General features: G+C 39.3%; 1 protein-coding gene across 3 annotated transcripts; it reads left to right on the top strand.

Moving 5' to 3' along the window:
• The first annotated feature begins 18,854 nt into the window (after nt 1–18,854).
• Nucleotides 18,855–25,328, top strand: SELENOK (selenoprotein K). Of its 3 annotated transcripts, none has more exons than XM_027121112.1 (5): nt 18,855–18,974; nt 22,285–22,375; nt 23,826–23,909; nt 24,519–24,605; nt 24,865–25,328. In XM_027121112.1, exons 1-4 carry the CDS (start codon nt 18,956–18,958, stop codon nt 24,598–24,600), a joined length of 276 nt encoding a protein of 91 aa, XP_026976913.1. In that variant the 5' UTR covers nt 18,855–18,955; the 3' UTR covers nt 24,601–24,605; nt 24,865–25,328. The 3 variants fall into 3 exon arrangements, with proteins under 3 accessions (XP_026976913.1, XP_026976911.1, XP_026976910.1); XM_027121109.1 differs by having other exon boundaries at nt 18,856–18,974; XM_027121110.1 differs by lacking the exon at nt 24,865–25,328 and having other exon boundaries at nt 24,519–24,609.
• Nucleotides 25,329–26,407: the final 1,079 nt, after the last annotated feature.

Here is a 26,407-nt window from a genome sequence, read left to right as displayed (position 1 = left end):
CAGGGATATTGGTCTGTACTTTTCTTTTGATGCCTTTATCTGATTTTGGTATCAGGATAGTACTGATCTCATAGTATGAGCTGGGAAGTGTTTCTCCCTCTTCTGTTTTATGGAAGAGTCATGAAGAATTGTTATTAATTCTTTAAATGTTTGGTAGAATTCACCAGAAAAGCTGCCTGGTTCTGGGCTTTTATTTGTAGGAATATTTTTTATTACTAATTCAAGAAGGTTGTTCAGTTCTTCCTGCCAGTATTGAAACTGGGATATTAAAGTATCCCACTATTATTGTTGAATTGTCTATTTCTTCCTTCCATTTTGCCAGTTTTTGCTTAATATATTTTGGGACTCTGTCAGGTGCATATATGCTTATAATCGTTATATATTCTTGCTATAGTGACACTGTTATCATTATAAAATGTCCTTTTTCTCTAGTGACAAATTTTGTCTTAAAGTCTGTTGTGTCTAATAGTATAGCCACTCCAGCTATCTTTTGGTTACTGTTTGCATGGTTTATTTCTTTCATCCTTCTACTTTCAACTTATTTGTATATTTAAATCTAAATATGTCTTTTATAGATAGCATATATCATGAGTTTTTAAAAAACCCATTCGGCTAATCTTTGCCTTTGAACTGGAGTGTTTAATCCATTTATACTTAATGTGATTTACACTTCTATTATTTGTTTTCTATGTCTTATGCCTGTTTTTTTTTCCTATTCCTCTATTAATAACTTCTCTTGTGTTAAATAGATACTTTCTGGTATACCATTTTAATTCCATTGTTGCTTCTTTTACCATATATTTTGAGTTATTTTCTAATTGGTTGGCGTGGGGATTATGATCAACATCTTAACTTTTAACAATCTAGTTTGAATTCATACCATCTTAATTTCAGTAGTGTATAAAAATTTTGCTCTCATATAGATCCATTCCCTCTCTTCCTTTGGGCTGCTATTATCATATAAATTATATCTTTATTCATTATTTGCCCATCAATACAGATTTTATAATTACTGCTTAATGCAGTTGTCTTTTAAATAAGTGTGTGTGGGGGAAAGAGCTGCTAAAACTGTGCACCTCAGATTGGGACTTAAACCCACGTGCCGAGACTCAAACCCAGCCTTAACCCTGCTTGGGACTTGAACCCCCATGGCCGGGACCCGAACCCAGCCAAAACTCAGATTGGGACTCGAACCCAGGCAGCCAGAACTCAAACCCAGCCGCAATCCACTGTCTTCCAACTGAGATCACACACCTGGTTTCAGGACTTAATGAAGCTCGGGTTCTTGATGTCTCATCACAGAAAGAATTCAGTGAGAGACAAAGTGCTAGGTAAGAAGTGGATTTATTTAGAGAGAAGCACACTCCATAGACAGTGTGGGCCATCTCCGAAGGTGAGAAAGGCACCAGGGTATGGGATTGTCAGTTTTTATAGGGGTGGGTAATTTCATAGGCTAATGAGTGGGAGGAGTATTCCAGCTATTTTAGGAAGGGGCAGGGATTTCCAGGAACTGGGCCATTGCCCACTTTTTGATCCTTGTGGTTGGCCTTGGAACTGTCGTGGCACCTGTGGGTTTGTCATTTAGCTTGCTTATGTGTTACAGTGAGTGTATACTGAAGCTCAAGGTCTAGTGGAAGTTGACTTGTCCACCATCTTGGACCCATTTGATTCTAATTAGTTTATGTCAAGTCCTTGGGCTATGTCATTCTTTCAAAGGTTGTGCCCTGACCCCTTCCCTCCTGTTTCATTACCAACAAAAATACATTTATACTGTCTTTTATATTTACCTATGTGGTTACCTTTATTAAATTGTGGAGAGGTGATCATCTTTGATCATCCAGGTGGGCCCTAAATCTAATGACAAGTGTCCTTATATGATACACACAGAGAAGACAAAGAGGAGAAGGCAATGTGAAGACAGAGGCAGACATTGAAGTGGTATGGCTACAAGCCCAAGAACACTGGGCAGCCACTGTAGGGGAGCAAAATTTGCTACCCAAAAATGTCTCTCTGGCATGTAGATTATCATGACACCAAGCTGTCAGGGAGGAAGAAATTTTCCTCTACACTTCTAGGTTCCTCTGGCTGGTCTAAGAATTAAATTGACATGAGACAAATAACAGGAGAAAATCAAATGCTTGATAACATATATACTTGGGAGAGAACCAGGAAAACTGACTAACTCCCAAAATGGCTGAAACCCTCACCTTAAATACTATATTCAGCTAAAGACAAAAGAGGATACTGGGTGTCGCTGTCTGGGATTTCAAAAGGGAGGAAGGCAATTGACATGGAGAAGGAAAAGCAAATGTTTGGTAAACAAATATTTGCTGGACAGGCAAAGACAATGGGACACCGAGAGGAATTTTAACTTTGCTGGTTCCTCCCTGTTTTCAAACCTAGTTCACGCTGTAGTTATCTATGGTGATAGCTCCCTTCCTGGGACAGGCTCTCTATCTACATTCTTTAGGCAGCTGTGGGGAAGATCAAAGTTTCTTACTGAGTCTTTTAGACCTTGATTTTTTTCAGTGCAAAGCAATCTGCATGCCAAAGGGACATTTTGGGGTGGCAAGTTTTGCTTCCTTACACTGTCAGAAACTGGAAGAGGCAAGGAATTGTTCTCCCTAGGATCTCTGAAGTGAAGGTCTTCCAGATTCTGGCTTTCTAGCCTTCAGAATGTGAGAGAATAAATTTCCATTGTTTTAAGCTACCCAGTTTGTGGTCATTTGTTACAGCAGCCCTAGGAACTAATATACCAGAGCTCTTTATTTCTTTATATGGATTTGAGTTACTCTCTATGGTTTTCCTGCTTCAGTCTATATGGCAATGTTCATTATTTCTTGTCAGGCAGATTTTATACCAATGAATTCAGTTTTGTTTATTTAAAAATATTATCTTAATTTCTCCTTCATTTTGGAAATATAGTGCTGCTGTATATACAACTCTTGGTTCACAATCCTTTTCTTTCAGCATGTTGAATATATCACCCCATTACCTTCTGCACCCATGGTTTCTAATGAGAAACCAAGTGTTCATCTTACTGAGGATTCCTCATGCATAAGTCACTTATCTCTTGCTAGTTTTAAGATTCTCTGTTTCACTTTGGATTTTGACACCCAGATTGATTATTATATATCTATGTGTGGACCTCTTTGATTTTATCTTACTTGAAGTTATTTTAGTTCTTGGATATATAGATTAATATTTTTCATCAAATTTAGGGAGTTTTTGGCCATTTTTTTTCCTTGAACAGCTGTATTTTTTTAAAGTTTTTGAAAAAATATATATTTTACTTTATTTATTTTTATACAGCAGGTTCTTATTAGTTATCTATTTTATACATATTAGTGTATACATGTCAATCCCAATCTCCCAGTTCATCCACCCCCACCCCCATCCCCTCTTCCCCCCTTGGTGTCCATATGTTTGTTCTCTACATCTGTGTCTCTATTTCTGCCTTGCAAACCCGTTCATCTGTACCATTTTTCTAGATTCCACATATATGCGTTAATATACGATATTTGTTTTTCACTTTCTGACTTATTTCACTCTGTATGACAGTCTCTAGGTCCATTCATGTTTCTACAAATGACCCAATTTCGTTCCTTTTTATGGCTGAGTAATATTCCATTGTATATATGTACCACATCTTTATCCATTTGTCTGTCGATGGGCATTTCGGTTGCTTCCATGTCCTGGCTATTGTAAATAGTGCTGCAATGAACATTGGGGTGCATGTGTCTTTTTGAATTACGGTTTTCTCAGGGTATATGCCCAGTAGTGGGATTGCTGGGTCATATGGTAGCTCTATTTTTAGTTTTTTAAGGAACCTCCATACTGTTCTCCATAGTGGCTGTATCAATTTACATTCCCACCAACAGTGCAAGAGGGTTCCCTTTTCTCCACACCCTCTCCAGCATTTGCTGTTTGTAGATTTTCTGATGATGCCCTATTTTTTTAATTTTTTAAAATTTTATTTTATTCATGTATAGTTGATTTACAGTGTTGTGTTAAAGGGCCATTATTTTTTTCAAATGTTCTTTCTGCTTCTCTCTCGTCTCTCCTTCTGGAACTCTCATTATGCATAAGTTAGTATGATTGATGATGTTCCACAAGTCTCTGAAACTCTGTTCACTGTTCTTCATTCTCTTTTCTTTATTTTCCTCAGATTGGATAATCTTAATTAATCTATCATTGATTCTTTCTTCTGCCTGCTCAACTCTGCTGTTGAGTCACACATTCTAGTGAATTTTTATTTCAGTGACCAGAATTTTCACCTTTAGATTTGTTTTCTTCTTGTTTAAAAATAATTTCTGGGCTTCCCTGGTGGCGCAGTGGTTGAGAGTCTGCCTGCCAATGCAGGGGACACGGGTTCGTGCCCTGGTCTGGGAGGATCCCACATGCCACGGAGCAGCTAGGCTCGTGAGCCATGGCCGCTGAGCCTGCGCATCGGAGCCTGTGCTCTGCAACGGGAGTGGCCACAACAGTGAGAGGCCTGCGTACCGCAAAAAAAAAAAAAATTTCTATCCCTTTATTAATATTTCTGTTTGTTGAGACATTATACTTAAGTCCTTTTGACATTGCTACTTTTAGCTTTTTGAACATATTTTAAATAGCTTATTAAAGTCTTTGTCTAGTAAGTGTAACATTTGGGTTTTGTCAGGATCAATTTCTTTCTTTTTTTTCTTCCCCTATGGGTCATACTTTCTTGTTTCTTTGTATGTCTTATAACTTTTTGTTGAAAATTGGATATTTTAAAGAATATAATGTTGAAATTCCACAAATAAGATTCTTCTTCCTCCTCCAGTTTGTTATTGTTGCTGTTTATTGTTTGTTGAATGACTTTTCTAAACTAATTCTGTAAAGGCCACTGTAGCCCCTGAAGTCTCTGCCCAGTTAGCTTAGTGGTCAGCTCAGAGATATCTTTAAATGTCTGGAATCAATACGCTTCTGACTCTTGATGCTGAAGCACCCTGTGTGTCTTGGGGCACACCTTCAATGTTCATTCAGGCAGTTAGCTATTCTCTCTTACCCTTCACTCACTGCTTGTGCAGGTTCTCAAGGTTGAGAGCTTAGGACCTTCTAAGGTCTTTCTTGAGCATGCAAACAGCCTTAGGCATGTGCAGAACCCTTACCCCTACAGGTGGCCTTCTAGATTCCCAGAAACTTGTCAAAGCTTTTCCAAGTACCTATGGGCTCATTGCCAAGTTTTTCCTTTTAAGTTTTTTGGTTACCCTATTGTTGGCCCCAACTGTTATTCCCTGTCTTAGGCAGTCAAAAAGTTAATCAATTGCTGGGTTTCCTTGGTGGCGCAGTGGTTGAGAGACCGCCTGCCGATGCAGGGGACATGGGTTCGTGCCCCGATCCGGGAAGATCCCATATGCCGCGGAGTGGCTGGGCCCGTGAGCCATGGCTGCTGAGGCTGTGCGTCTGGAGCCTGTGCTCCGTAACGGGAGAAGCCACAACAGTGAAAGGCTCGCGTACCGCAAAAAAAAAAAAAAAAAAAAAAAGTTAATCAATTGCTTTTAATTGTTTGCAACAAATGCCCCTGGGAAAAATCTTTTCCACGCTTTGTGAGTTCTGCTAGCCTTGTAAATGGTGTCTTCTAGGGAACCTCCAGTCAGGTCAAATAATGACAGTTTTCTGTGAATGAGGCTTTAAAGGTACTCCAACACCATTCTGCTAGGCTGTTGGCTCTCAAGGCTACTGTGGAAATGGAGAGGTGGGACTGGGAATAGGGCAAGTTAACATGCCAGAAAGGTTGCTATTCTTACTGATATTCAGCCATTTTTGAATAAAGGCTATCCAGATTGCTGTAAGCTTTTGATTAATTTCCACAGTTTTGAAAAAGTTGATTCTGACATTTCTTGCCAGTATTCTTATTGCTTTTCTGGAGGAAAGAATTTTTAGAGGCCCTTTTACTCCACCACTTTTGCTGATGTTTTCCTAATGTATTATTTTTATGATTTTTTTAACCTAAAAAAAATTTCATTTTTTAAAGTACTCTGGTAATAAGGTGATGGTGAAGGTACTTCACTTACATGATTTGGTACTTTCCTAGTTACCAGAAAATATATCACATTATTATTCATCACATCACTAGAACAGTAGATTTTTCTCTCATGGATACAAATTTTGTTGGTTTTCTCTTCTTTATTCAAAAGTTTTATTTTTATTAAAATGTTGTGTTCCTCTACAGATTAAAAGAGATTTATCAAGACATATCAACCAACTGCAGTATATTTCAATCTTGATTTGAAAAATAAAAGCTGTAAAAATATTTTGTGACAATTAGGAGGGGATTTTTGAACATTCGACATTTAATGATACTAAGGAATTATTGTTAATTTTTATTGATGAGAAAGTAGCATTAAGATTATATATTTTTAGAGAGTTTTTGTCTTTTAAAGATGCATACTGAAATATTTATAGATGAAACTGTATGTATCTAGGATTTGCTTCAAAATAGTCTGTGGAAATGGGGGAAAGTGGGAGGGAGTATGGATGATACAAGACTAGCTATGAGTTGTTAACTGTCTAAACTCCACAAATGGTACAAAAGGGTTCATTATACTATTCTACTTGTCAATGTTTGAAATTTTCCATAATAAAAGGGTTGGTGTTTTTTTAAAATTATTTTTAAAATTTTAATTATTTATTTTATTGAAGTATAGTTGATTTAAAAAGTTGTGTTAATTTCTACTGTACAGCAAAGTGATTCAGTTATACATATATATATATATACATTCTTTTTCATGTTCTTTTCCATTGTGGTTTATCATAGGATATTGAATATAGTTCCCTGTGCTATACAGTAGGACCTTGTTTATCCATTCTATATATAATAGCTTGCATCTACCAATCCCAAACTCCCAATCCATCCCTCCCCCACCTAGGCAACCACAGGTTTGTTCTCTCTCTCTCTCTCTCTCTGTTTATCTTTTTTTGGACATGCTGTGTGGCATGCAGGATCTTAGTTCCCGGGCCAGGGATCAAAAGGGTTAGTGTTTTTATTTTTGTTTTTAATGTATGCTTCTTCAAGCCTGGGCCTGTAAGAAATTTCAGCAATTTCTAGTGGGTATGTTGTAAGCAAAGGTTTCAAACAGGTGACTCTTGGGCTGTATTCGGCCCATAGATGTGTTTTGTTTGGCTAGTATCATGGGGGTTTTTGTTTGTTTTGTTTGTGTGTTTGTTTGTTTGATTTGGGTTTTTGTTTTTTTTTCTCTCCATGCCACATGACTTGCAAGATCTCAGTTCCCTGACCAGGGACTGAACCCAAGCCAGGAATCCTAACCATTAGACCAACAGGAAGCTCCCCCAGTATCATGTTTTTTTAAAAAGTATGAATTAGTTACTAATATTTTAACATTTTAAAACAGGGACATTTTGGATAATCATCCAGGTTTCAAGCTTCTCTTGAAATCATCAGAAGCTCTGGCTGCAATGGATCCCCATCCCACATGGTGATGAGTGGCTAGAGCTGAAAATTTTCTGTCCCCTTTAGAGAAGAAAGGTACTCTCTGCCTGCCACAGTTCCCACCCAAGTGTGCCACTCCTGCCGTATTGTGCTTCAAGGGCTTGTTGGTAATAGGAGATGACAGTGAACAACAATCCAAAGGTTTATTTGAGTTTAGTCAGTGTATAGTGCAGCTATCCATTTGGTTCTGAAGAACACAAATGACTTAAGATATAATATGTTGCCAGTATACAAAGCATTCAAAAGAGGCAGGGAAATATCCTATGCAACTTGATTCCAGTTAGAACATTTCTAATGTGAGTCTACCAGCTGGGTTTTAACAGGTAGACAAACAAATCTGAGTCAATGACAAAACAATTGTCTTTCTTAAGATAAACTATGGCAACAGCATGCTTACAAAAACATCAGCCAATTCAAGTTCATTTCATCATAAGTCTTACTAGGTTTAAGGTATGTGATCATTTGGAGATTCAGCTGAAGTGAAAGGATTTCTGGATGACAGATGCAATCTCATCATACATCGTTCATTTCATTTCTAGCTCCTTACTGCTCCTGTCAAAATACTCTTTACCTCACAGGATATACTTCAACCATCGCTTCTCAGGAATCCTTTTCTGATTCCCTCCAGGTACTGCGTGCTCTCCCTCCTCCTCACCCCATGGGCACTCAGCGTGCGATTCTCTTAGGGCACCTGACTTTCCTCAATCTTATATTAGTCATTTGTGCTTTCATCAACCCCCCTCCTTCTCGTGGAGAATGAAAGGGACTCTATAATGGCAGGGACTCTGCAGCCAGACTGCCTGGGTTATGATCCCAGTTCTACCATTTGTTAAGAGTGAACAAGTTACTAAATCTCTCTAAGCCTCAATTTCCTCATATATAAAATGGAGACGAGAACATACCAACTTCCTAGGGTCGTTGTGAGGGTTCAGTGGAATAATACATGTGTATCAGGATGCTAAAATGGAAGTCCTGACTGAGGCACCTGGATAAAATAGATCTGATATTTTAAAACAGGAACTAGAGCAACCTGTATCTTTTCTTAAAGTAGCCATCTGGAAACCAGTTTCTTAACTCTTAAGCTGTTCATGTGGGGATACAAAAGTAGAGATTGAGGAGAAGTTTTAAAAGAAGACTTCTGTGGAGACAGCTATTCTGTGAATGTCACCCACTCTACGGAGAATGCCCTTAGAGAGGACATTCATCCTACTTTCATCTCAAGTCATGAGGAAACCACCTGGACAGATGAATATGCATCCCTACATTTTGGAAGGACTGTAATGTGCTTATTATATTATTTAAGACTATGCAATTCTGTTATAGAAGACAAGAAAAATGAATAGGATGGAGGTTAAAAAGATAGGATATTAGTAACATCGAAGACATGTTAAAGATAGTAAGTGGATTATATGATTCTTAAAAAATGGAACAAGAGTTTTATGGATAGAAAAGGATGGAAAGACCAAGTCATAAGGTAATGGATCATGCCACCTCCAGACTGACAGGTATGTTACCCCTAAATTGTTCATCCGCCTGTGATATCTATTACGGTCCCGTTATGAACCCAGTGTGCTCTTCCCAAGAGACACTCATAAAATCCATTGCTGCTCAACAAGCTAACTGGAAAGCTATGGCTAATGGCCAGGCCCCTGTGTCTCTGACAGAGGAAGCATATTGTCCCTAAGCCCTGTCTTCTCAAAAACATGCACAACCTGAAAGTAGAGAATTATGTTTTATTTGGTGGACTTTCTGAGGACTTCAAGCCTGGGAAGCAGCCTCTCAGATATCTCTAAAAGACTGCTCCCAAGGGGTAAGGGAGGAACCAGGATATATAGGAGTTTTGCAAAAAGACCAGGTAGTCAGAACATCAAAAAATTACTGTTAATTAAAGAAAATTGATATCTCAAGTTAATGAATTTAACGCTTTTCTTTGTATGGGAAGATGCAAGAGTCTGGGCCTACTGACATCATTCTTTGTTATGCACCTTAGCTATCTAGGGCCAGTATCCTATTCCTTCCCATCCTGAGTCTCCCCAGGGCTCACTGTCCTGGGTGGCTATCGTGGCTTGATGGCTGCAGCATTCTTTCTTTACTGATATGGCTGGCAACATTTTTCATTCACACGGGAAAGGAAAAAATATCTTAATTTTCAATCAAGATCAGGAGTTTTACTTTTACTTAGCACTGGACATTCTTATTACTAGATTGACACCAAGCGTATGACCTGTGAGAAACCAGAGACGTCATAGGGCTTGCCTAAGTTTTCACTTGGGAACACAGAAGAACTAGTCCCACTGAACAAAAAGAAAGGAGTGATGGAGGAAAAAAAAATAAAATTATCGATCACAACCCATAAGTTTTGCTTGTTCAATACAGTGTTTACGTATGGAAACTGCTTAGAACAGTACCAGGCACAAAATACTAAATAAACATTAGCTATTATTACTATCTGTGCCATTGCTACCATGATATCTTGTGCACAGTAACAGCCTGATAAACCTTTATCAAGTTAAACTGAATTCAATTCAAGTATTCAAGGGGCTGTTGCATAGTTTATCGGATCTTTAAGGTCCAGAGCAAAAAGTAAAGTGCCTGGAACATTTCTGAAGCTCTCTCCTGAAATCCACATGTCATTAAGAAGAAAAGGGAATACCCTAAAGCATCCAGGGGTCTTTTTTTTTTTTTTTTTTTCTGGGCTGATATTAAATGGGTGTCATAACACCCAGAGGATCAAAGGAAGCCATTTCCTCTACTAGGCTTGGATTTCAAAAATAATTTCTTTATCCCTAAAGCTGAGATCCTGCTTATTTGGGAGTGAGAGCTAAAGGAATTTAGCTTTGCCCGTAGAGAATTGCCCGTAGAGAATAGTCCAGAGCATACTTGTGGGCCCTATATGCACAGACGCCCCCCTCGGCCCTCAAGTTTCCCGACCCTTGTAGAGCCTAGGCATAAACCAGGCTTTCTCACTCTGTTATAGGAGGCAGCTCAAATTTACACTTCACTATCTCCATATTGAAAAGAAATTACTTATTTTCAGCATTGATTCCCTGCTTGCTATTTCCAGAGACTGCCTTCCAGCAGGGAGGCAAAAGTCATTGAGTTGGACTCTAATTTCATCCCCTGAAAATAAGGCTCAGTTGCTTAAGGCTAAATTCTATTTTAAAGGAAGGCACATTAGATGAAACACTCATATGGGAATTTTTTGGATTTTTTTTTAATTGGAGTATAATTGCTTTACAATGTTGTGTTAGTTTCTGCTGTACAGCAAAGTGAATCAGCTATACGTATATGGATTTGTTTTTGTTTGTATATTTTGACAACTTTTTTTTGCCATCATATCAAATACTATAAATTTTCTTGCTTCATGGGCCTTTTTTTTTTCAGCATGGGCAAAATACTGGTAAGATGATTCTACCGTCTATCGACAATCAGTTAACTGCCCAAAAGAAGGTCTAAAGATCTATAAAGGTCCACATCTCTATTTAACTCTTTTTAAAAGGATTTTATTTAGCAGTATGATAGAACTCTCTGAAAAAGCACACGTTTAAAATGAAGGTTTTTATTCAGTAACCTTGCCAATAAACCATTCACAAAATTAACACATAAGTCTTCATTTTGATAAGCAGTCAGAATTATTTTGAGCTAATAGCAAGGAATCTGAAACTGTTTGCTTGATTCTTACTGGACTCTATTCATCCTAAGAGAAAACCAAAAGCACTGACTGACTCACTTGAGTGGGGTTCCCATGTGTATGCTGTGTGTACTAGAGCAATCAGGCAAAGCAAAGACAACCTATTAAACAAAATGACTTTAAAACGTACTCTGAAAGTTAACAACTACCTGAGTAAACTCCTTGGTTATTAATTTTCTATCACTTCTACTAGAAAAAAAATATTTTTAAGAATTACCCAAGCCATTAAAATGCTTCTAGAGACAAACCCTCAGTTTCTAACAAATGTATACTTAGGGTGGGGGAGGGATGGACTGGGAGTTTGGGGTTAGTAGATGCAAACTATTACATATAGAATGGATGGACAAGGTCCTACTGTATAGCAGAGGGAACTATATTCAGTGTCCTGGGATAAACCATATGGAAAAAAATATAAAAAAGAATGTACATATAGGTGAAACTGAGTCACTTTGCTGTATAGCAGAAATTAACACAACATTGTAAATCAACTATACTTCAATTAAAAAATATTGATGTTTATTTCTAATTAGAAAAGGAATACATGTTTATTGTAGAAAATTTGAGAACTGTAGAAAAACACAAAGAAAAAATTACAGCTCCCATAATTTTTAGTGTATTTCCAGATACACATTTTTTTGCATTGATATCATACTTTACATACTGTTTCATAATATGCTCCTTTCACTCAATATATCATAAATAACTTCCCACTATATTAATGTACACTATGCTATGTATTCCAAAATTTAGCTAATCTCCCACTATTGCAGTTATATGGCTTTCATTTTTTCTTTCCATTTCAAATAACACTGGGGTAAATATTCTTGTAAATCTGTTTCAACATCTCTCATTGTTTCTTTAGAATGAATTCTAGAAATAGAAATATTGGATTATGGATATGAACATTTTCAAGGCTTATGACAGAAAATGTACTTTAGTGGGATTTTTAAAAAAATTTTTACATTTCTAAAAACAGTGACTCAATTGAAATGGCTAGAGTCATATTCTGGATGGCTTCCTCATGGAGGAAGGGTCCCAAAGCTGAGCTCCCCAGTACCCGGTTAGCTTATAAAATGCTGGTGTGAACTGTTTACGCTGCCACCACCATTGCAAGCAGTAAGCTTGAGCCTGTCTCGTGTGCCAGCACACCTGCTCCCCTCCCTTGCCAGCCTGCTGACTATGGCAGGGAACTAGAGAGACCAAACAGGTCAGCAACCCAAGGTGACTCTAGCCATTTCCACTTGCTTCTCCACTTTTCTGCACATATGGTCTCCAACACACTTGTGAAATGTCTCTGTCTGAATGTGAAAGACTGGGGGCCACTAACGAGTAGCTAAATACATTCAAAATGAAATGAGAATAACATCAAGCAACACTTTGGCAGTTGCCAGATTCCATTTTCAGAGTCTCTGCTTCATACTTCTCATCAAAACCAAGTTAGAGTTTCACAGCAAAAGAGATAGATTACTGATAATTGTGAAAGATAATTTTTTTGAAGTTAAGAACCATATTTGACCTCGGGTGATATTAACCAAGCTGCTTGTGTTATACAGTTAGTTAAGAAAAAATGAAGTGGGGCTTCCCTGGTGGTGCAGTGGTTAGGAATCCGCCTGCCAATGCAGGGGACATGGGTTCGAGCCCTGATCCGGGAAGATCGCACATGCTGCGGAGCAACTAAGCCCGTGTGCTGCAAGTACTGCCTGCGCTCTAGAGCCTGCGCAACACAACTACTGAGCCCATGTGCTACAACTAGTGAAGCCCGTGGGCACCTAGAGCCCACGAGACACAACTACTGAAGCCTGCATGCCTAGAACGCGTGCTCCACAACAAGAGAAGCCACAGCAATGAGAAGCCTGTGCACCGCAACAAAGAGTAGCCCCCGCTCAGCTGCGTGCAGCAACAAAGACCCAACTCAGCTAAAAATAAATAAATAAATTTATGAAAAAAATAAGGTGATGTTGAGGCATCAGCAACAGCCCGCCTCACCACCTAGTTGAGGCAACAGCAACCTCCCTAACAGAATCCTTTGGAGCCTTGCTAACAATCTTTCCAAGGAACAGTCATCACTGGGCCATAAAGAACTCTTCCCTAGGAGGCCACAAAATGAATCTATTTTCATTGAGCCTTTAATTAAAAGACCGAGACTATCAAACCAAAGTAAGGTTTTATTCATCTGTTTGGTTGTGGAAGGATTAAAAGCGGAATGTTTATTGGAAAAATAAATATATTTTTAAATCACTCACACATTTTAATTTACTGTTTACAATAATCCTTTCTGTTCGTAAGTAATAATGTTTTGACTATATTCGAAAAGATAGCAGTTGTTCTGGAAATTTTATTTATACACAAATAGCAGAATTTTTTAAGTCAAAGGCAAAATAGTGCTTAATCTAAGACCTAATCTAAATGGCCATGTCGATTTGGTTAGATAAATGTATCAACTTCCATTTCATTATGAAGGATGAAGTAATCTGTACTACCACTTCTTCTGAGCACAACTTTAAAAACCTGGATAAAAAAATGAGGGAAAAACATTTTTAAAACGTTAAAGATGATAGTGAGTGAAGAATTGCTTAGCCAAGATCCCAGAGAAGATGGAACTTCGGAGAGGTGAGTCTGTCATTGAGGCTACTACTGCCCAAGAGGAATTTGCCAAGCAGTGCTATTAACAGCTTCTCTAAGCTATGGGATGGAAGTTTAGAATTCCGGCTTCCAGGGGAAGACAGGAGACTTGTTCTTCATGGAATATTCATTTGTATCTTTTGACTTTTATATTATATAGAGGTATCACATTAAAACAAAACAAAACAAAAAGATCTAAGGACTATCAAATGCTCTGCTCCAAACCATTTAGAGAATAAAAATAATAAATCATATGTTTTTAAAGTCAACAGGCATATATCTATATTCTAATTTTTCAAATATAAAAATCAATGTTATCTTGAGACTTATGAACACAGCACTAGAATGTACACTTCTGTTATATTTTATTCCACTTTTAGGAATCTAGACATAAGGCTTGGAAAGCAATATACTTTTTTGGTACTATAGAATATAATTCTAAAAATAATAAAAATTTGTTTTTAATAATCAGTTAATGCCCCTAGGATAGAAGGCAACCAACACCTAAGTCTCTGATGGTTTTACTTTACAAATCTGTACAAGTATTTCCTTCCATTTACCAGTAACAGTTTCCATTACAGTTGCCACCTTACTAAAATCAGATCATGAGTTTTAAAAGGTTGGAAATTATAATTGGAACAGTATTTCTCTTCCTGTAACAGAATCACAGGTAGAATCTAGATATTCCTTATTCATTTAAAGATAGACTGTTTAGGGACTTCCCTAGCGGTCCAGTGGTCAAGACTCTGTGCTTCCACTGAGGGGGTGCAGGTTCCATCCCTGGTCGTGGAACTAAGCTCCCCGCATGCTGCACCAGATAGACTGTTTAAATTGAACCTCACAGGCTCACTAATGATATCATTAACTTTGTGATATACTTTAGAGACTACAGATGAAATCCCAAACTTTTTAATCCACCAGATTCTCCCAGGAAGATAGCATTGTGGATTTCTAGTAACATTTTTCCATTTTGATGCAGAAAATGAGTTCAAGTGGTTTAAGAAAGTGACTTGTAGAGCAGTAAAACCATCAGTTCAACTGAAGGGATGAACTGCTTATTGGTGCAAAAAAGTAAGCCCCTGATTTGCACAGCATGTCCAGTCTGAGACTACATACCTTAAAAGGAATACAAAAAAAAAAAAAAAAACTTACTGTGAAAGACATCAGTAAAGAATATAAGGTAGAAAAATGAGACAGCTAAGATATCTGAGCCCAGATGAAATAAAGAATATAGGAGCAATAACTGTAAGAACAAACACATAAAAGATTAATGAAGAACATAAATGCCATCTGTTTTCCGTGTTCCTTAAAGGCAGTATTGAAGGCATCTTATTGTTTTGATGTAACCCAGCATTCCTTCTCTATACTCTGGTAAACACCTCTCTCCACCCATGTGGTTTAGGTGGGATCCACTCCAGTCCCAGCTCCAGAGGTAGCTGTCATTCACAGTAGCCCATCCCTCTGGGGTTAGATGGGAACTGAGATGGTTAGGTAATCAACTTAGAGATGCTTAGGGGAATTTTATGCTTAGGGTATCTAGAAGAGAAAAACTGTGGGAAGCTATTTTGTAACTTTGAGAAAACTGAGATACATTTAAATTGTCTCCAGAAACCACCTCCCATTCTATATTATGAGTACCACACTGGATTATATCCTATTTCAATACCTCTGCTTATGTGTGGAGAGGCAGTACAGCACAGGAGTTTTTTGTTTGTTTTTTGGGGTCACGCAGCACAGCTTGTGGGATCTTAGTTCCCCGACCAGGGAATGAACCCGGGCCTTTGGCAGTGAGAGTGCAGAGTCCTAACCACTGGACTGCCAGGGAATTCCTTAGCACAGGAGTCAAGAGCACAAACTATAGAGCCAAACTCTTGGCCTTAATCTCAGCTCTGCTTCTTACTAGCTGTGTGACCCTGGGCAAGTCATTTGAGCTCTTTGTGACTTGTTTCCTCATCTGTAAAATGGAAATAATAGTAGAGCCCACTTAATAAGGTTGAGGTTTAAATGAATTAATACATCAAAAGTACTTAGAATATTGCCTGGAACAGGGTAAGTAGTATATAAATGTTAGCTATTGTTGTTGTAAGGACTAATAAGTAAAACATGCTTAGAACAGTGCCTGACACATAGTAAACCTTGCATAATATTATCCTTTATTAAGAGCATTCATTCAACCAATATTTACTGAGTACCTTTCCTGTGCCAGGCCAAGAATGTCTTCACTCTAGACCAGTGGTGTCCAAAAGGAATATAATGCAAAACATAAACGTGCGCCAAGTACGTAATTTAAAATTTTCTAGCAGTCACGTTAAAAGAGTAAAAAGAAACAGGCAAAATTACTTCAATAAAATATTTTAATCCAATATCCAAAATATTATTTCAACATGTAATCAGTATTAAAAATTGAGATATTGGACATCATGTTATTCTAAATCTCTTCATCTAGTGTGCATTTTGCACATATAGCACATCTCATTTCAGACTAAAGCCATATCTCTCAATGCTCAACAGCCACATGTGGCTGGTAACTAACATGCAGTTCTTGACATGAAAGGTTAGGGAAAGGAGGGAAATGTTCTTTGTCCTCCGGCCCATCCTGCTACTAATTATCTATATAATCTATCTATCTGAAATATATATAGTATAATATACATATAGTTATATATAATATATGTATTTTTTCGGTTTGCAAAGCCCTTTCACATTTGCTATTCGTTGTTTCATTTAATAGGAACATGCCTCACCTTGAAGGATGGATTAGATTTTAAGAGATGGGGAAAATTCCCATCAAGAGGAAACAAATGAGCAGAAGCAACAAGAAAGGAAAACCAGGGGTCTATTAGGAAATCGGTCACAGAGATAAACCTAAGAAAATATATCAAGGAAGCTCTCAATGCCAGACCATGGAGGCTGGGGTGTGAATTGTCAGGTGGTAGGGAGAAACTGAAGATGTGAGCAGGAAAGAGGCAAACTTGGATTAAACAAGTGGCTAAACATAGCATGAAATGGAGTGGGAGAGGCTAGAGGTAGTTCATTAGGGAATCACTGCATTAAAATCTCAGGAAGAAATAATCTAGATAGAGGGATGAAGAGGAAGAGAGAGCCTAGCAGTGTCTGGTACTCAGGAGATCCCAATATTAGTTCTCTTCCTCCTTTGGTGATTGGGAGATTTTTAGGGAACTTTTAGATCTCTCTCTCTTTCTCTCTCAGTCTGTCTCTCTCCCTCCCTCTCTAACAACAAACATCTGAGTACCTACTACCTGCCAAGGACTATAACAGACCTTGAAGATGTAAGAGGGAACAAAGCAGGTAAGATTCCTGACCTCTTACATCTTATATTTTCTGGAAAGAAACAAACCGATTATGACATAAAATATTTTCACATCGTGATAAGTACTATGAAGAAAATAATCATGGAGATGATTGGCCAGGAGAAGGAATTCAGAAGTGGTGACAGTTAAGCTGAGATCTAAAAGATGAAAGGAGCTGGATGTGCAAGAAGTCAGGGGAAGATTGTCCCAGGTAGAAGGAAAAGCATGTGCAGAGTCCTGCAGGCATGAAAAAACTTGGATGCTTGAGACTAAACATCAATGTTGCTAGCACAAAATATGGGTGGGGATTGTGGCAGGAGGTGTAGCGAAGGGGGCGATCAAATGGACAGGTCATGACGGGCCTGTACACCAGGAAAAGGAACTGGATCTTAAGAGCAATAGGAAATCACTAAATTTCAGTATCTAAAAGGTTGCAAGCAATGATTTCCATTTTACGATCACTCTTGCTACATTGTGAAAAACTGCTTAAGGCTGGTAAAGGTGGAAGCTGGGATTTCAGGTAGAAAACAACTAGAGAAGAGCAGGTGAGAGATGATGTTGGCATGGCTTGTGTTAAAGAAGGTACTTGGGAAAATTAATGACCCCACTCCAATATGTGTGCAGAAAAAAACCGTCTGCGCTGCAAAAATTTCAAATGAAGGATGTTGTTTTGTCCTATTATGCACTTTTTTGGGGAAAACTGCTACTGAAAAAGTCAACATGAAAATAAATATTTGTTTATTCTAGGTATTGGAACATACAATCTTAACACACATTGTTAAATGTAAAATATTATTTCCGAAATGGAATTTTCAGTTTCATTTTAGTTAAGGTGATTAGAAACTTTCTGAGGAGACAACGCATAACTTGAAAATTGGGGGAAAAAAAATTAGGACTCCATGCAGAAAGAACATCCAAGTACAAAAGCAAAGGGGCAGGAATGAGACTACCATGGTCAAGGACCAGAAAGTAGCCCAGTGGCTGGAGCCGAGTAAGTACCCATCAGCACAAGGTACGTGGGCCATAGTTAATCAATCAGCAAAAGGTACGTGGGCCATATTTAATCAGTCAGCACAAGGTACGTGGGCCATATTTAATCAATGACCACGAGACAGCTTCTCATTCATCTGTCACCTCCACAGTGCTGGCAATATCACGAAGTAGCCAGTAATAAAAAGCAAGCAGCGAAAGGTCTCGAGCTACCCCGCGCTACAGTACTTTTCAGCTGTCTCACAAGAGCTGATAAAAACTCCATCCACTTCTAGCGAACCAAGAGTAGAAACACCGATTCTAAAGAGAATGAGTACATTGTCTAGATAGGGCCTGTGTATTCCCGAAGTCTTGACCGTAAAGCTCTTTTCGGATTGATCACCGCCTCCGCCCGCAAGGCACTTCCCTGCACACCTTGAAAGATCCACAATTCTGGAAAATTCTCAGGAACCTCCTCCTGCCGGCGGTTCTCCAAGTCACTTCACACGTGACCTTGCCTCCCCAACCCTGGGCCCTTCAAACAACTAGAAAGCAGCGTAACTTCTTCCGGCAGCGCAAACGAGCTCTCCAAACTCCACTGCCGAAGGAGCCAGGAAAGCCCGCGTTTACAGGCTAAATCCGCAACGTCACATCCTGTCACCTGCCCCAGCCTCCACCTTACATCGAAAATCACCAGCATGACGAGACCAAAACGCCCGTCGGGGGCGTGTCCCCCCAGAGCCAATGGGCTCTGTCCACCTCCCTCCTCAGTCACTGTTTTGTCTATTCGTGGCCTGTGACGTCAGAGGGAGGAGCGCGGAGGGAGATACGGAAAGCGAGAGGGGCCAGGCCTGACAGTCGCTCTGGAGGCGGAGAAGGAGGAAGATGGTTTACATCTCGAATGGTGAGTTGGAGAGGCTACGTGGGCGACCTCCGTCCTGGGAGGCCGAGCCCCGGGTTTCTTCCATCCTCGCCCGCCGTCCCGGTGCCGCTTTTCCGGGCACGCCCCGCGGCCAGGCGGAGCTGGGGGCGAAGTCGCCCGGGCCTGGGGCTTGTCGGCCGAACGTCCCTGAGCCGCGGCGGGGGCCAAGGTCCGTCCCCGTGGTGACGGCGGTGCCGAGTGCCCGGCGTCCTCGCCCTTCTGGAGCTTCTGCCTGTGGGTCTCGGAAAGTGGTCTTTCCTGTCGGGCGTCAGTGTTGTTAACTAGAAAAGACCACAGTGTTCACGCCGTTACGTAGCGCTTGTGCCTCGGGCACTTTTTTTTAGCGTTCGTTTGTCCGCTCATTGTCTTAACGTCGCCCTATCCGGGTGATACCCTATTATATGTTTTGCGGGTGGAGACTGAGGCGCAGCCGGATTAAATAGCTTGCCCAGGATTACAAAGATAGTTCTAATGGCTCAGCCGGGTTTCTAACGCAGGTAGGCTGACGTCTGCGTTCTTACGGTTTTCTACTACGCTGCGTCTTTCTGTAATGTGTAGGAGAGTTGAAGAAGAGCTTTGGATAGGCTTTTTCTCCCAGCAGGGGTAGCTCGTCACGCATGTAGCTTTCTGCCCTAATTTCAAGGGGCACAGGGAGTATCATTACTCCCTGTAGGAGCAAGTTGATTATTCCTGGAATGGAGAAGCTGAGAGAGACTTAATTCAGTGACTCCCCAAAGACAGTGGATGGAAAGGAAAGACACAGTATGACTGGGTCAGAACAGTGTCAGAACTGCCTGCCCACTTGTTTGACTCAGGTGAAATAAATGCCTTGGTGCACTCTTAACTAGTTCTTGCATCACTGGAACCAGGTCCTGGTTCTATTTGAGTCATCTGTTTATCTTCAGAGACCATGGAGGTAGTGAGAAATCTTCTGGCTGAGTGCACTTTGCATTTCTTTGCTTTTCAAAATCTCACTTTCTCTTCTTCCTTGTCTCTTACTTAAAAATCTTTGAAACAAGTAGGTTGATGGACACTGAAGATCAAAGTTTCATCTTCGTTTTGGGCACTTGCAGACTTTGTGTTATATTCTTTGTGGTTAAGGCTGGCAGCTTCTATTATCTATTGAATAATTCTGTGTATTTGTAGTGTGTCTTTTTGTGTATGCATTGTTGCTTTTGATCTACATAAATAACATAAAGGTTCTACTAGGGCCTCTAATCTCACTTTTATAGTTGAGAAATGGCCAACTGCATTCAAGCAATTTATTTCTCTCTGAGGATATTGGGAGGGGAGGTTTCTGCCTTCAGAAACTGGGAAGAAAAGCGCAAAAAAGTCAGAATGGTACAAATGCATGCAATATGTTCTTTAGAATCGCAAAGGAAGAAATTGACGGGTTCCAATTAGATCTGTTTCCTCCCTCCCTTCCTCCTTGTCGCTGCGCGCAGGCTTTCCCTGGTTGCTGCGATCGGGGGCTACTCTTCGTTGCGATGTGCAAGCTTCTCATTGCGGTGGCTTCTCATTGCGGTGGCTTCTCTTGTTGCGCAGCATGGGCTCTAGGTGCGCGGGCTTCAGTAGTTGTGGCTCGCGGGCTCTAGAGTGCAGGCTCAGTAGTTGTGGCACAGGGGCTTAGTTGCCCTGTGGCATGTGGGACCTTCGCGGACCAGGGATCGAACCCATGTCCCCTGCATTGGCAGGTGAATTCTTAACCACTGCTCCACTAGGGAAGTCCTAGATCTATTTTCTTAGAAGGACTGTACTAGCATTTCATAGTTGATAAAAACTTTTTCTTACTGTCAAGTGACTTTTTTTTTTCTTAACAATTCTATATGATGACTATTCTTGGAATACTTTTTCTCAGAGAAGGAAAATGTCACATCACCCAACGAAGCAGAGCTAGTAAGAGGCAGAACCAAGCCTATCACTCACACTCTGTCTTTAAGTGTAGCCCCTTTTTCTCAGTAGCTCTGTGAGGGCTCAGGTCCAAGTGGATACCTGAAAGTAAGCTGTTCAAGGAAAGAGGAGAAGTAAACTGGGCATGGCAGTGAGTGTTGAAGCCCTTGGGAAAATGGAGAGGAGAGGTAGTTGACAGATGGCTCGTCTCCCAAAATATTCTAACCTGTTGATGTGCAAGACTGAAACTCTAGAGTATTAACTTTTCCTGATGTAGCTTCTATTATTTAAAGTGGTTTGAAAAATATATCCATTTTTCTGTAAGATAAAACTGGAGTCTGTAATTCGGATCAACAGCATTCTGTTAAAGAAAAATAGTGGTCATTTTAATGAACAAGCCAAATTCTCTTTAGTGCTTAGAGCCCACGAATTCTTTGATATATAAAAATTTTAACATAACAACTGATCCTGAAGATTTTAAGGGTATGTATAAACAGTCTTTTTATATGGGCAAGAGACTTTGCAAGTGAAAGAGATACTCAGAACACATTTAGGAAAATGGAAGTGGCGTGAGCATTCTTTATATTCACTCATCTCATTTGTTTCCTCAAAATACTTGAATAAAGGTATTGTACACCCATGTTCATAGCGGCATGTTCACAGTAGCCAAAAGGTGGAAGCAACCTAAGTGTCCATCGATAGAATGGATAAACAAAATGTAGTATATACTTACATTGGAATATTCATCAGCCTTAAAAAAGGAAGGAAATATTGACATATGCTGCAATATGGATGAATCCTGAAGACATTGTGCTAAGTGAAACAGCCAGTTACCAAAGTACAAATATTGTATGATTCCTCGTACAAGGTTCCTAGAGCAGTCAAATTCATAGAGATAGAAAGTAGAATGGTGGTTTTCAGGGGCTGGGGGAAGGGAGAAATGAGGAGTTAGTGTTTAATGGGCGTGGAGTTTTAGTTGGGGAAGATGAGAAAGTTCTGGAGGTGGCTGACGGTGATGGTTGTATGACGGTGTGAATGTACTTAATGCCATAGAACTGTACACTTAAAAATGGTTAAAATGGTAAATTTTTTTGTGTGTATTTTACCACAGTAAAAAAAAAAAAGAGAAAAAAAAAACTTGAAATGTCATCCAGCAGAAATTACAAACTATAGGAGGCATAATTTGACATATTAAAGGAATGACTCTAGACCACAGAACTTCACTTCCCTAACCTTTCCTTAGAATGATGTACACGTAACACACCTTTCCTTGTGTAGACTATTTGGAACAGTGAACAAGTTGAAAACTGAGCCTATGATTGTTACCTAACTGATTAAATGTAATGCATCTTGTGTCAGGGGTTTGTTGCACTAACTGAAGTTTCTTTATTCTTGTCTATAGGACAAGTGTTGGACAGCAGGAGTCAGTCCCCATGGAGATTGTCTTTTATAACGGATTTCTTCTGGGGAATAGCCGAGTTTGTGGTTTTGTTGTAAGTATAGTAGTCCTCTTAATAGCCCTGATATTTAAGTTCAGCTTGCCTGAAGCACTTTTTAATTGTAATTTTTATTAATAGCTTTTGTAAGGGAGATGAAGACTTGTGTAGTGATAAAACTGCCCCAAACATCTTTTATGATTATGAATATGTTCCTTGAGTTAGTAAGCTTAACCATGTCTTAGCCGTGGTGGTAACCATTTCAGCCTGCAGCTATGGGGCCAGACCTGCTCGTTCTGCTGCCAGATGACAGCACTTTGCTTTCTCTCTACTGTTCCTGCCTTCAGTGTGTATGTGCAACTTTTATGGCATAGTATACAACAAGTAAACAAGGGGAATTAGATCTTGACTTTTAAAAGCTCCCAAGGCATAAACTTTTTTTTAAATGAAGGATTAGCATCAATACAGAGGAGACGAAAATTTAAACTTCACCATAATTTCAAGCAATTCTTAGTTAAATTCATTTTTTGGTCTTTCCATATGCTGTTTGTTTTATGAAAATTGTTCATCTACTAACAAGTCTTACTCATCCAAAGTTTGAATATACATTTGAGTGTCTCGTGGGCAGAGAACTGCAGATATGCAGAGATGTGGGATGTCTCCTTACTTCATTGATTTTAATATCAGTAAATGTCTTCTTTTTTACAAGGGGCCTTGCGCTGGGCATGATTGTGGGAGGAGGTCGTCAGAGGAGATTATTCCAGGTGGAAGAGGCACAGCAAAGATGGCAGAGAAATTTGAAAATCAGCCTATGCTCTTTATACTTAATTTGATTGTAGCTCTGGTTTGGAAAGATTAATCTGATGGCTGCATGTGGCATAAATTAGACGGGGTAAAATGGAAGAAACCGTTCCATAGAGAAATACAACAGGGGACAGAGAGGCCTAAGTTAAGTTACTCATTGCAAAACTTCTTTGCAATCTCTTACAAATTTCACCTCCATATTGTTTATTTAAAATATTGTTTTAATTTAGTTAAATCCTTCCCGCCCCACAAATAAAAGTCCATTTAAACGGATTCCCAGAAAGCCCTGTGCCTCTGGCACACCAGTTCAGCCCCTCCTTCCCCAAGGTAACATTAGGTAGGCTGTTGGCACAGGAAATGGACATGCAATACTATAAAAGCAGACTCTGGGACTTGACAACTGATACAGAGCAGAGGAAGGAAGTTGGAGATGACTCTGGTTTCAGAGTCATTGCTAGACTCTGTCTAGAAGAGTTACAGCAAACAAGGAAGACAAGGAATGGTGGCTTTGGCACAGAACATAGAACACTCTGTTTAGACTTGTGCTTGCGCTCGATGGTGTTGTCCAGCTGGCTTCAAGAAATGTGGGTTTGGAGCTAAGTTAGGGTAGTCATCCTTCCACAGAGATGATAGTTGGAACCATGGAAATGCATTTTATAATGTTGAAAGTGGATCTTCTGTTGTTTTCTGCCCCTTGTTTCAGTTTCAGAACTCTGTTTCAGCAAGATGTGAAAAAGAGAAGAGGCTACGGAAGCTCATCTGATTCCAGATATGATGATGGAAGAGGGTATAACTTTTTAAATTGATAAACAATGTTTTTAGCCCTCTGTGTAATATAATTAAATTAGAGATAAATAGGCAGACAGACATAGTTAGGCTCATGGTAATTAAAGGCTTAAATTCTATTTCACAAAATTAATGTATTACTGTAAATTAAATCAAGTTGCTTTTGATTTGATAATCAGAGTTAATCTGACAAAGCTAAAATGTATATCAAATATCCTATGGGAAAAGTCTAAATTAGAGGATGAAAACTGATGGCCAACATTAAAATCTAGAGGTTTCACTTCAGAATCTGGATTTCCAGCTGCTAATGAAAATCTCACGATCCAGCAGCACTGGGTGGGGACTGTGTTTCTATATGGCAAAAATCAGCTGGAGCTGCGTTTCAGTTGGACATTTATAGGAGGAGCTGTTCCGTTCATCCTAACCCTTGCTTGACTCACTTTCCTCATGCGCTTTATGCATCTGGTCTCTTTCAGTGTTTGAATTTGTGACTCACGACCTAAATGGTAGTTCCTATTTTAAATAAAGAAGAGGGTCTATTTGAGTGCTTAAAAGGAATCAGTTGAAGTAGTGTCTACTAAACAGTAGAAATTAACTTTTCTTATCTTAGGCCACCAGGAAACCCCCCGAGAAGAATGGGTCGAATTAATCATCTGCGTGGCCCTAATCCTCCTCCAATGGCCGGTGGATGAGGAAGGTAACTTAAAACCTGCAATTCTGCAGGGATTTCATTTTGAAAATGCCTCCTTAGGCAGGTTTTCTTTAGGAAAGCAGAAGTCACAACATTTTGTGATTACTCAGACATCTTATTTGGAAAAATATTTTTATCTTAACCCTTGAAAAATTGTCTTTTGAATCAAAATGTCTTTTGAAGAAGGTTTTATAACATGTAATGACTAGCTTTTTTATACAGATCCAAATTACTAACTAGTAACTATTATAACATTTTCTTTTAGGTAAATGTCTGCTCTAAGAAGCAGACAACCGGACAAGCACATTCATAGCAGAAGGAAACCATCAAGAAATGGAGTGTTGACCACACTGGACAAGTTAGATGAATGTGTACTCTAAACAAGGATTGCTCTGTGTCCTCACAGATGAATGAGGTCGTGCTGGGAATTCCCCCCCCACAGGGATCTGGCATGACTGATAGGCAGTTCTATAAATGCACATGTTTGTCTCATCTTTTTTGTATCGTTTATGAAAGTATTAATATAGTTTTAATAAGTAAATATTTTTAGGTTACAAGACTGACTTCTCATCTTTATATAATTAAAACACAGAAGGCTCCAAATTTGAAAATAAACGGCTGCATATTGAGTACTATTAGTGTCACCTTTTTCAACTTCTGAAATACTGTTCATTGCTTTTGTTGTTCTTTATAAATAAATCACAGTGTATTTCAGTAGTATGCATATGATATCTGTGCTCTTGAATTAATTTTTATCTTAAAGCCTGTTTGTCCCATGGATCTTTAATACAATGTGTCTTACTTGCTACCAGATGTAATTATCAGGGTATTTGTAAAGCCATAACCAACAAGCCTGAGCTCCAAAATGTAGATTTGCTAGGTGGTCTTTAAAATCGAGGACTTCAATGCTATCTTTACCAATTTTAATTCTAAACCATTGCTTAAGATACTGCCTGTTGGCTTTAACCCCATCTGAATGCTGGTAACTCTCATTCTTTCACTAGAATGAAAGCTCTATGAGGTTACGGATTTTGTCTTCTTTACCCCAGTGCTTTGAACAGTGACTACGTGTAATAGGCACTGAAATATTTATGGAAAAAATGAATAATACAGATAATTCTACTTTGTGTTTAACAGTCTTTGAAACCAAAGTGTTCAGTAAAATCACTTTTATGTCCGTTTATAAGTATTTATTCAACTCTGTTTGCCAGGAAATGGGGATGTAGTGGCATTAATAAACACTGGTCTGTATGAAAACCAGACTACAGGCGGACAAGACTGGAAGCAGGGAGTTGGGTTTAGAGGATGTTGTGGTGGTCCAGGTGAGATCGGACCAGGTAGTGGCAGTAGGAGTGCAGAAGTGGATGCATTCAAGGCATATTTGAGGGACTGCGGGATTTGCTGATGGATTTGGATGTAGAAGATGTGGACAATTGAAGAAACAAGTGAAACAAGATGGTGAAAATGGGAGTAGATTTTTGCGGGGGAGGCGGGGATCGAGTTACATTTTGGATATATTTAAGTTTACAATGCCTTGTAGACATCTAAGTGGGGATACTAAATAAGCAGTTGGTTATCAGGGCGAGATCCAAACTGGAAATACATATTTGGGAGTTATCATCATATTTAAAGCCATGAAACTGGATAAAGTCATCCAAGGAGTGTGTAGAGAGAAGACCTAACTCCAGAGAATCCTAACATCAGAGGCCCGACTGAGCATGGCCAGTGAAGTACGAGGAGAACTAGAATTACGTATGGTGTCTGAGAAGCCAGAAAAGACAGGTGTGATGACGAAATGAGACACCAGT

Source organism: Aethalodelphis obliquidens, unplaced genomic scaffold (genome assembly GCF_003676395.1).
Source record: "Aethalodelphis obliquidens isolate GAN/ISIS:26980383/991018 unplaced genomic scaffold, ASM367639v1 scaffold22, whole genome shotgun sequence".
Classification (NCBI taxonomy): Eukaryota; Metazoa; Chordata; class Mammalia; order Artiodactyla; family Delphinidae; genus Aethalodelphis; species Aethalodelphis obliquidens.
The sequence above is the reverse complement of the archived record's forward strand: the minus strand, read 5'-3'. Positions and strand labels throughout refer to the sequence as shown.